At 42.6% G+C, this 11,992-nt stretch overlaps 1 protein-coding gene across 3 annotated transcripts in view; it reads right to left on the bottom strand.

Moving 5' to 3' along the window:
* Positions 1-466: 466 nt before the first annotated feature.
* LOC121694794 (ATP-binding cassette sub-family C member 12-like) overlaps positions 467-11,992 on the bottom strand; it is a 33,288-nt gene continuing 21,762 nt past the window's right edge. For 2 of the 3 annotated variants that reach the window (XM_042075136.1, XM_042075137.1), the window contains 13 exons: positions 10,275-10,547; positions 10,061-10,164; positions 9,769-9,960; positions 9,438-9,664; positions 8,619-8,756; positions 6,845-7,031; positions 5,838-5,927; positions 4,686-4,875; positions 4,097-4,256; positions 3,849-3,927; positions 2,574-2,687; positions 2,286-2,450; positions 467-1,074 (listed from right to left, as the gene is read on the bottom strand). In XM_042075136.1, coding sequence (XP_041931070.1) covers positions 982-1,074; positions 2,286-2,450; positions 2,574-2,687; positions 3,849-3,927; positions 4,097-4,256; positions 4,686-4,875; positions 5,838-5,927; positions 6,845-7,031; positions 8,619-8,756; positions 9,438-9,664; positions 9,769-9,960; positions 10,061-10,164; positions 10,275-10,547 — 2,012 coding nt within the window. In that variant the 3' untranslated portion in view covers positions 467-981. The remainder of the gene's footprint in view (positions 1,075-2,285; positions 2,451-2,573; positions 2,688-3,848; positions 3,928-4,096; positions 4,257-4,685; positions 4,876-5,837; positions 5,928-6,844; positions 7,032-8,618; positions 8,757-9,437; positions 9,665-9,768; positions 9,961-10,060; positions 10,165-10,274; positions 10,548-11,992) is intronic. The other variant, XM_042075138.1, reaches the window with a different exon arrangement.

Here is an 11,992-nt window from a genome sequence, read left to right as displayed (position 1 = left end):
GTTGAAACATACTTATTAAATCACAGAAAGGCCAATGGTAGCCTACATCAGATGGCCTAATACAGGGCCGTAGTCACCATAGACTTTGGGGGGGACGTGTCCCCCCCCCCCCCCCCCAATATTCAGACGTGACCAAAATGTCCCCCCCAATATTCGGACATAGAAAAATAAATAAAGAAAAAAACGCTATAGGCTTACAGGAAACCAACCTACACTGAGTGGTTTGTCCTGGAGGTTTTGCGTTTATCGTTTGAGGCGTGCGCTATCAAAAGCTTCCTGCACCCTGCTGCGGTGCGGGCTGTCACAATATCGCAAAAGATACCGGTACAATTCTCACAAAACTTGTTGAAAAGGTGTAGCACTGTCTAAGGAAACCCCATTCATTTTTGAAGCTGATCAGACTCAAAGGAAACTTTGAAGCAATTCCATATTGTAGCCTATTTTCTTGCAATGATAGCGAAAGTGAAAAAGCGAAAGTGTCCTTTTATTTGAAATTGTGCGTGCCTGTGTCATTCATTTGATTCATTTTGTGATATTAATCAAAACAATTTTTGACATAGAAAGCTTAACATGTATCGATTCCTGAGACTCAGCTTTCAAACGAGGTATATTATGACTGGTGCTTCATGCTGTTGGAGCCGCCACTTAACTCAATAAAAATAATAAACATGTAAGAAGTTTAAACCTGCACACTACCAAAGTGCACCAAATTACACACAAATGACTCCGTACACATGGAGGTCTGCGTCCTTTCTTCTCCAGGTATTTTAAGATTTTGCCGGAATATTTATGGCAGGTTTTGTATCGCAGTCATAATTTTGGTATTGTGATAACACAAGTGTGTAAGCAATAGGCAAAAACGAATAATTAAAAAGTAAAGTACACAAAATAGAATAATTAAAAGACCTTAAAAAACATTAAAATACAGGGTGCAGTCAATATGTGGAAGGGTCTGGAGGATGTTTGTGTGTGTGTCCATCATCACGTGTTGACCTGGTTGGCTGCTGCCAGTAGGGAGGAGAACAGAGAGTCTGGCCGCTGCAACAGAACCTCTGGAGGATCCAGTTCTGCCACCTGACACAAGAGGACAGCACTGTTATAACACAGCTTATGACATGTTTATAACAAGAGGACAGCAATGTTATAGCCAGGGCCGGCGGAAGGCAATCCTGCGCCCTGGGCGAAACAGGAATATGTCGCCCCCATGTTCATAGACTGTGTGCCACTTTTGACTGTGTGCTACCTTCGCAGAAGCCCCTGGCTGCAGTGTGCAGATCGGGGCTCGTTTCAATGTGTGGGGGAGCTCAACGTTGCTGCTTTCCAGTGCTACTGGACCACACAGAAAAATAAAAGTTGCGGGACAATTGCGACCAGGCCTCACAGAAGAAAATGGTAGCCTACAATTAAGCAAGGCTTTCACGTAACATAAACATATTATTATTACAGGCTATTACACAGAAATCGGACTACCTATTTAATATGATGCCGTCTGTTAGGTGTGTATTTAAACAGGACATTAGGAACAGGCTGAAGATCAGCACCCATATGTGGGAGAAAAGTTTTTCAACCTGTGCACTTTTCTGTATTCTGCAGCACTAGGCTTTGAACGTCTCATTCATGACTGTTATTTAATTTAACCGATATCACTGAAAATGAATTACTTGCTGCTCCCGCATTTAAACCGTCTATGTCATTATTTGAATATGAATGTGTTTTCAATGTTGTAGCCTATAGCTTGCCACGCTGTGGCACCCCGGTAGTTTGGCGCCCAGAATGCCCATGCCTTCCACCGGCCCTGGTTATAACACAGCTGATTACATGATGCTTATAACAAGAGGACAGCAGTGTTATAACACATACAACTATGCTCAGTATCCTGAATTTTGCATGGCAGTTAAAATAAAGTTTAAAACATCTTGTATCTGTCCGTTGTCCATGTGGAGGACGCAGTCACTTTGTAGGACGTGTTGATGTGATGGGATAGTGCCGTGTGTTCTAGAGCCGACCGATATGGGATTTTGAAGGCCGATACTGATTTCAATATTTGAGTTTTTTTAAAAACGATATATTGGCCGATAGTCATTTTTAACAAACACAATCTAAAAATGTTCTCCCATAAAAAGGTTCTGATCAAGGTGGGGCATTATGTATTTGAATAGGCCTAACTATATATTTTTTAAGAAATAAAAGAGTGTCTGGTCTTTGTTCTGTGATAACCACATTGCCACAATCTACAATCTACCCAATCTATGTGTGTGTGTGTGTGTGTGTGTGTGTGTGTGTACCTGTCCATTGTCCATGACGAGGATGCGGTCACTTTGTAAGACTGTGTTGATGCGGTGGGCGATGGTGAGGACGGTACAGTCCCTGAAGGCCTCCCGGATGGTCTGCTGCACCAGAGAGTCCGTCTCCGAGTCAATAGAGGCCGTGGCCTCATCCAGCAAGATGATCTGAGGAGGAAAACACTGTCAGTGCTTGTGTGTGCGTGTGTGTGTGTGTGTGTGTGTGTGTGTGTGTGTGTGAGTATGTGTGTGTGTGTGTGTGTGTGAGTATGTGTGTGTGTGTGTTCTTACTCTAGAGTTCCTCAGCAGTGCTCTGGCCATACACAGCAGCTGTCTCTCCCCCACTGAGAAGTTTTCTCCATTTTCCACCACTGGAGCCTCTAGACCCTCAGGGAGCTGTGAAATCTGAGACACACACACACACACACACACACATTTCTTACCTCATTATCATTATAACCATTATGGACAGTCATGTACCAAGGGAAAAACACAGGGTCTATTCTGTGGTCTTTTGTCTCTGCACATGCTCCCACTAGGTCTAGGACATCTTATTATATGGTTATGCATGATTACTTCCAAATGTATGTACAGTATTTTTAAAACATTGCTATATAGGAATACTCAATGAGTGCATTGTGGGTATGAAATACTGTATGACTCACAGGAAATTCTAGTTCTAAATTAAATGTTGGCAAGAGGTTGTTTTGTTTGGCCCTGCCACACTATCCAAGAACCTGAAGGATAACTTGGGCTCTCTAAGCCACTTTAATAAAACAGGTAAAACACCTTTGACACAGTTGATATTTGATAAGCACATCAATGCTGTGGCTATTGCTTCCTGCTTGGGAAATCTCCTGACTATTTTTTTTTTTTAAACATTAGATCTTGGGAAAGCCATACATTCATTTGTCACATGTAGACTGGAGTGCTGCAATGATCTGTGAACAGGAGTGAGCAAATAATTAGCTTTTTTATAACGAGCTTGGCTCAGTATAATGCAGCGAGCAGGAATTGAACCCCGGTCTTCTGCGTCATAGAGTGACCTGTTACTGACAGTCCTATCCGTGTTCTCGAAGAAAATGTTCATATTGATTCTATATTCCGATAATGTTCTATATCATACCAGCTATGCTTTTTACAAATATGTTTCTGATGGAAAAGCCAAATTGCAAGGCTGGTTTTCTGCCTGCGAAGTTGTACCAGCCATGCTAGCTGCACGATTTGGCTTGTTACACGGAGGCTTCTTTCCCCTACTCAGTGCTTGGCTTCCCTTTTTTCATGATCATTCCTCTTTCCCCTCTACTATTTAGTGTTGTTATTACTATGATTGTTACTGTGTGTACTGCAGTAAAGGGGAATTCTGGCCATTTCTGACATAGATATCCATTTCTCGAGGTCACCGAGTATTGTCAGTACGAGAAAAAAAAAAACACTGGAAAACCAAAGCAAGTCAGGGAGCCGTGGTTATTTCAGGCAAAACTTGCTAACCAATGACGGGACTCAATAGAGCTGTGAACCAATTGAAGATGACATTTCATCGTCATCAGCAGCTGAGAGACGTACCGTGGGTTTCATGTAGGTCTTCTCCACCGCCTGCCAGATCTCCTCATCACTGTACTTATCAAACGGGTCCAGGTTATACCTGCAAGACACACACGCACACACACACATACAAACACACACACAGACACACACACAGGCAACAAACTGTTATCTGTCCTCTCTATCTCTCTTCTTATCCTGTTTGTGGTTCTCACTCTATGTGTGTGTGTGTGTGTGTGTGTGTGTGTGTGTGTGTGTAAGTGTCCTACCTGACTGTTCCTATGAAGAGCACTGGGTCCTGTGGGATGACGGACAGCTGACTCCTGAGGTCCTGCAGGCCGATGGAACTGGTGTTCACATCGTCTATCAACATAGTGCCCCCTGCTGGCTCAGACAGGCGGAACAACGCCACGCCCAGAGACGACTTACCTACAAGCAACCACACACACACACACCAGCATCACACACAAACACACACACACACACATACACACAGACACACACACATCTGTTTATAGATAATATAGCATATATAATTATTATATCTTTCATTACTTTGTTCATAGATGTACTTAGCTGTTATTACTTTACACTTAGTTTAATCTGCAGTGAGTTTATAGATACAGTATGTAGTTATATCGGCTTAATTACTGTGATTACTATTACAGCTGGCCTTTAAAGCAATGGGATATTTAAATATTGGGAACTTAAATGTCGGGTAGATGTTGCAGTAGATGTTACAGTAAATGGTCAACCACATATTGTTAATATGTGGTTGACCATTTGTATATGTTTGAGAGACAGAAAGAAAGAGTGTGTATGTGTGTGAGTGTGTTTGAGTTGTTAGTTAAGTTGTACCAGATCCAGTCCTTCCCACAATGCCGAGCTTCTCTTTGGGCTTGACGGTGAAGCGTAGACTATTGAGCACGATGGGTGTGTTGTCACGGTAACGCATGCTGTAGTCCTTGAAAGTGATGGAACCTTGTTGGGGCCAACCTTCCGGAATGTGAACCCCCTTCACAAGTCGAGGAGCCTCCGATACACAACCCTACACACACACACAGAGATCAAAATTAACTTTTTGGCCTACCAGCCAAAGTGGCTAGTAGATAAAAAAAAAAAATAATAATCCTGGGCAGACATATTTTTTACCGATCAAAAGTAAACAAAGCTTTTCATAACTATTTTTTAAAGTAGCCTATCATTAGCTTATTATGGGCTCTGTGCACTAGCTTACTTGAAGTCGGCAAGCCAGTTTCCTTTTCTTTGACATTGCTGTCAACACACACCTGAAAAAGTGTGCTCACTGAAAATCCTTCCCCCCTTTATTTTGTGCAGCCACTGAATGTAGGCTAGTGTTTTTAGGAAAAAGGTGAAAGCTAAAATCGCATTTATAACGACTTGAAGCCGAGCAGAAGGGCACATAGCAGTGTTCCTTAGAGCCGCCCATGGACATTAAGACTCAGGTACATTGGATTTCTTATGTTTTGGTACAACTAAAGCACTCATCTTCAGGTGCTTGTTGACAGGAAACTGGTTTGCCGACTTTAAGTAAGCTGGTGCACAGAGCCCATACAGCTTTTCAGAACACTGCAGAGGTTCACACGTTCGGCTGCAAGTTCCATTCAAATGAACGGGCCTTCCCGTAGGTCCAATAATTTTGTAGCCATTAGATAGTCTTGAAGCGAGCAAATGAATTACGTGCCTCTATCTAATCAAGGACCTCTGCTATAATGACCACTGCGAAAATATGACAGTGGCAACGGGTTTTGAGCTATGAATCACGTCTTTCATATCATTGTGGAATTTCACCAATAAATTGTTCATTACTCGAGAGTTGGTGAGGGTTTAATGAAACCATATGTCACAATCTACATAAACAAAGTGTTTATGGTCATTTTGAGCCTTATAGTGTAATTTGTTAGTGTTTCAACTCATGCAGCCACCACTGCCTGGTAGACATTAGCATACATGAATACAAAGAGAACAGAGATAAAGAGAGAGGAATACCGTGATGTACTCCATCTGCCTCTCAACAGAGGTAAATCTGGCCTCTACTTCTGAAGACAACGTCACCATGTAGAACAGCAATACAGTGAGCTACAGGAGAAAAATGGAGAGGTAAGTCAAAGTAGCATTGACCATTCACAAGTCCCAACCCTTTTAGTTACTGTTGCAATATCTGACAGATTACAGAATGTTCACCTCTGTCATGCTCACATCAACAATGTGCGTAACACCAACATGGAGTAGACTACATCGCAAGGGAAAATTAGTGATCTAATTAAATACTTGTTGTGTTGCCATGGAGGCTGAAAGGGTTATAGTACGATGACTACAAGACGCAACTATTAACTGAACCAATGCAGAGCACCCAGATCCTGCAAAACCCCATTGACTCATTCTAAAACACAATCCACAACCACCTTAACTATGAGAGAATGCTCTGGCACTGTTGAATACCCGGTAAGTTAACTCTTTCAATTACCGGTACTGTTGGAATATTTATGGTTTGTAAAGCCAGTTAACTCAGTCAACACATTATTTCATCAGCCTAATACAATGAATGCAACAAACAAGTCCAATAAATCTGTGTGTTTACCATGAGCTGATTTGTTTTTCTTGTAATTAGTTAGTTAAAAAAGAATAGATAGCTGCAGCCCTAGTGTATAGTTCACCTATAGTAGTTTACCTATAGATGTAGTAAAGGTGTACAGCTCACCTGTATGGTGTAGTGATGGTGCATACCTCACCTGTATGGTGTAGTGATGGTGTAGTGATGGTGTATATCTCACCTGTATGGTGTAGTGATGGTGTATATTGCTCACCTGTCTGGTGTAGTGGTGTATATTGCTCACCTGTATGGTGTAGTGATGGTGTATATTGCTCACCTGTCTGCTGTGGTGATGGTGTATTGCTCACCTGTATGATGTAGTGATGGTGTATATATCACCTGTATGGTGTAGTGATGGTGTATATTGCTCACCTGTATGGTGTAGTGATGGTGTATTGCTCACCTCTATAGTATAGGTGAGGGCCAGGCCCTTCAAGGAGGGGCTGATGGTGTCTGGGCTGAGCACTACGAACAGCGCCACCGCCAGGATGACTGAGGAAGACATTAAGCTCAACCGGAAATAAAGCCAGCGCATGCCACATTGAAACAGCAGGAAGTGGTTCGAATTGGTGTCCACCATGTGTTCAAATCTATAAAGAAAAAACAGAAAAAAACACACACACACACACACACACACACACACAGCAAAAGACACAGACACACAGATTTAGCTTAGGTCTCTGTCGAAACTTGCTGATTGAAGCACTCCTCTATCTTGTGTCTTGGCGTACATGGCACCAAGGCTGTGTATGTGTGTGTGTGTGTGTGTGTGTGCGTGTGTACCAGGGGCGCCTTAATACCACCTGAGGCCCCTGGGCTATATGTTTTTAAGTCCCATCCCCCCCCCCAAACCGCAAATATTAATTATGATACCCGGCCCGCGATCTGACCCGCCTATTTACATAACGTGCACTTTTGGTTGATATAGCCTAACATGCAGTGTAGCCTATCATTATTGAGCCTATGTAAAACATTTACATAAACAGGAACAGAAAGCCCTTAATCACGTCAGCCTACCCATGACATCGCTTATCAAAAAGGTTAGCCTACTGCACGAAAACAACAGCGTTGAACTTTTACAACACTATAGGCTAAGTTAAAAGATGGGTTACACATATGGACGTTTCAAGCTTTTCAAAAGTGCATGTGTTTGTCGTGTCTGGGGGGTTCCCCAGGAGGTTTTTTGAAATTCTGTCTACTTAACACACCATTCTAACACAGATTGGGAGGGACAGAAATACTATGTGACGTGAACATTGGCTATATGCATTATCACTACACTTCCCAACATGGAGACATATCTCACGTTAACAATCAGAAAACATAACATAGGATATTATTTGTGCGAATATGGGTTAGCACAAACTTAGCTTTTGGTGAACGGAGATGCAGATCACTAATTAATTTCTTTGCGCAACAGCCCATGTTCTGCATTCACTCCAGTGAGACAAGTGAAATAGGCCTACATGTTTTTAAAGCCGTTTCATTGCCAGGCTATTTGCTACGATATTTACCTGCTATGCCTTCTGTTTTCATGGACAGTTACAGGAATCCACGTCATTCGTTTATCGTTGCTTCAATCCAACCCACGTTATCTCCAGAGTTTGTAAATTTGTTAGTCAGTTTCAGCCTCTCCTGTAGCTCCTCTACTTTGGGATTTATTAAGTTTTGTTACATTTTGTTACACTTCAGAAGAGAAGACAAAGGGGGCCTCTGCATCGATGTCATTGTAGAGCAGTGCAATGTGCTCAATTATGTGGGCTAGCTCCAGAGTAGGCTAATGACTGACGCCGCGAATACGGACACGGCCGTTTATTATTATTGATTCATTATTATTATTATTAGGAGGCCCCTCATTGGTCGAGGCCCCTGGGCTTCAGCCCAGGTAAGCCCCTGCATTAAGGCGCCAGTGGTTATTACTGCTCGATGTACTGCGCTCTCTTGTCGTTATTGTGCGTGTATTGTGTGTGTGTGTTTGTGTGTGTGTGTGTGTGTGCGATTTCTTACTGCTCGGTGTACTGCTCTCTCTTGTCGTCGGCGTGTATTGTGTTTGTGTGTGTGTGTGTGTGTGTGTGTGTGATTTCTTACTGCTCGATGTATTGCTCTCTCTTGTCGTCGGCGTGTATTGTGTTTGTTTGTGTGTGTGTGTGTGTGTGTGTGTGTGTGTGATTTCTTACTGCTCGATGTACTGCTCTCTCTTGTCGTAGGCGTGTATAGTACTGAGGCCTTGGATGACTGAGGTAGTGAGAGAGATCCATGGTGACCGGCTCACGTTCTCCAAACGCTTCAGCTTACGGATGCTCTGCTGGGACATACTGACAAACACACACACACACACACAACTTACAAAAGGGTTCAAAGATTGTACCAACGGAGTGTTTAAAAAGCTTGTCCTGTAGGAATGTGTGCTTGTTAGCCAGTGCAGTGTGTGTGTGTGTGTGTGTGTGCTTGTTAGCCAGTGCAGTGCGTGTGAGTGTGTGTGTTGTAGGAATGTGTGCTTGTTCCAGTTCAGCAGTCATCAACAGGTTACAGTCTTACATTGGAGCATCACTAATACTGTTACTGTGTTAATACTCATTCAAACTGCGAGGGACTAGCAACGAGAGCCCATGGAGGGTTAATGTAATTCAGCGCACAGTGTAAATAAACCATTAGGGCATGGACTAGAGCAGGTAAAACAACAGTGAGCAATCAAAACAGTTGGGTCTGTGGATGCTACTGCTCCCAATGCGGCTGTCATTTTGTTACATTTAGAATTTCAGCTGGTTCAGCTGAAAGCCTTGCAAGAGAAAGTCCTTGAAATATGCCTGAATTGTTTTTAATTTACTGACAAAACCCTTTTTCAAAATAATTTTGAGCCTGGCTTTATCAACCGATCTGATTTTGTTTGTAAGCAAATAAGTGCATATTTAATGAGATAGGGCCTCATTTGCATATTTAAACATTAAAATAGAAATAAACATGCAATGCACACACAAGAGTGCTGAAACACTAACTAGAAGATGAGAGCGAAGACTGGTCCGAGGACAGCCAGGACCGTGAGCATGTAGGAGAACGCAGCAGAGATGATGATGAGGGTGAAGATGATCATGAGGTAGCACTGCAGCAAGCTGTCCATGTTGATTGGCAGGGCCGTGTCCAGCTCATCCTGGTCCTTGGAGAACCGGTTCACCATGCGGCCTGTGGGCGTCGTGTCAAAGAAGCTCATCGGACTGAACAGGATCTGCAGAAGACATGGGGGTTAGGCCCTGTGTGTGTGTGTGTTTGTGTGTATGTTTGTGTGTGTGTGTGTGTGTGTGTGTGTGTATGTGTGTGTGTGTGTCTTACCTTGTGGAACATGGTGTCGTGGAGTTTGGAGGAAGCGTGTACCGTCACCTTGGTGAAGGAGTAGCCTTTGATGAGGCTGAACATTATCATGGCAACCACAGAGAGGCCGTAGACCATGTGGTAAAAATGGAGGTCTGGGTTCAGGGAGATGTCTCCTGCAGACGCCCCCTCAAGAGTAGAGTTAGCACAGCTCTGCAACGCAACACAGACATAAACCCTAACTAAATTACCTAACCTACTTAGAGTATACTGCTGTGTTTATGTTTCTGTGTGTGTGTGTGTGTGTGTTTACCCCTGATCCTTGTTCCAGCCAGTAGCTTAGCCACATGTTGCTGAAGGCCGTTGTCCCCACCAGCAGAACAAAACTCAACATTATGAAAAAGAGAAGGATATAACCTGGAAACACACACACACACACACACACAATGATCAACAACAGGGTCTACCCTGGAGAGATCATGGATTATGACGTAGGTATATGCATGCAGTCATCTTGTTCCCCTCACTCCCAGTAGGTGAGAAGAGGGTCTGTAGTTGGGTCTGTGCTCCCAGTAGGTGAGAAGAGGGTCTGTAGTTGGGTCTGTGCTCCCAGTAGGTGAGAAGAGGGTCTGTAGTTGGGTCTGTGCTCCCAGTAGGTGAGAAGAGGGTCTGTAGTTGGGTCTGTGCTACCAGTAGGTGAGAAGAGGGTCTGTAGTTGGGTCTGTAGTTGGGTCTGTGCTCCCAGTAGGTGAGAAGAGGGTCTGTAGTTGGGTCTGTGGATGCTACTGCTCCCAATGCGGCTGTCATTTTGTTACATTTAGAATTTCAGCTGGTTCAGCTGAAAGCCTTGCAAGAGAAAGTCCTTGAAATATGCCTGAATTGTTTTTAATTTACTGACAAAACCCTTTTCCCTTGGAAAAATAATTTTGAGCCTGGCTTTATCAACCGATCTGATTTTGTTTGTAAGCAAATAAGTGCATATTTAATGAGATAGGGCCTTATTTGCATATTTAAACATTAAAATAGAAATAAACATGCAATGCATTTTTTTCTCATCTTAACATAAGTAATCAACTGAGAAAGTTTCATGGTGATAGCTATAATTTAAAAAATGTACCCTATTCACACTTTAATTTATCTTATTATGCTAATTATGCAAATTTCCCAAGGTGCAACTTTTAGCAACCAAGTTGAAATCCATCCACTGGGCCTATATATATAGAAATAATAATAATATATATAATAAATAATAATATATATAATAAATAATAATAATAATTATATAATAAATAATAAAAATAATTAGAAATAACCCGTGTCCTCCAAAGTCTCCCTCTGTGACTGTTTGCTGTAGGGTGTCTGATTGACTTCACCCCAAGGACACAAACATAGCCTAGGCCAGGTTAAGGGGTCTTGTAACATCCTTATCTCTGTTGATACTAACTGGATGGATGGATCATTGTTGGGGGTAAGTTTCTTGTGATTTTCCATGTGTGTGTGTGTGTGTGTGTGTTAAGAGTATAAGAACTGGCTTCACCCAGAGATGTGTGGGATTGTTACTTGACATTTGCTGTGGGTAACAGTCTCCCGGTATTGTGAATAAAGCTGCAGTCTCACACCAGTTGCCTTGACAACAAGCCCTCTCCTCTACTCCAGTGTTTCCCAAACTTTTTTTCTGGCGACCCACTTTTTAAAAATGACAGACCATCGCGACCCATTTCACTTCAAATCTACCCTGCAACCACCAATATTGTTTTAGGCCACAGGTTCTCCAACTTTTCTATGCCTCCCCCAACCATACATTGCTATAGGATCTCTGCTTTGAACACGGTTGTGTTGCATTTTGAGCACCATCAGCATGAAAAGTTGGAAATGACTACTGAAAAGATACGTTTTAATGCGCATCCGAGAGTAGGGGAAATTCTCGCATGTTGCGCAGTCGTCATTCGTCAGCATAGTAAGCTGTTCCTGTATTTCTAAAAATGTTGTAGGCTACATTGCGTTGCAGACAAATGGGTCCATAACACTGTGGACGTCAATTCCAATGTAAACAGCAAATAACTCCAGTCGTTATATTGTTGTATTATATTATATTGTATAGTCGTTATATCAGAACAAGAGGCGTTTGCGCAATAGCCGGAAGAATGCGCCTTTACTTTGGAGTTAGCGAGGTAGAAAACGAGAGGAATAGTGTTTAAAATGCCCATTTAAATTGTAAACTAATATAATGCACTGTTGTGCATTT

Source organism: Alosa sapidissima, chromosome 20, assembly GCF_018492685.1.
Source record: "Alosa sapidissima isolate fAloSap1 chromosome 20, fAloSap1.pri, whole genome shotgun sequence".
In the NCBI taxonomy this organism is placed as follows: domain Eukaryota; kingdom Metazoa; phylum Chordata; class Actinopteri; order Clupeiformes; family Clupeidae; genus Alosa; species Alosa sapidissima.
Note: the sequence above shows the minus strand (reverse complement) of the source record. Positions and strands in the feature narration are given on the sequence as shown.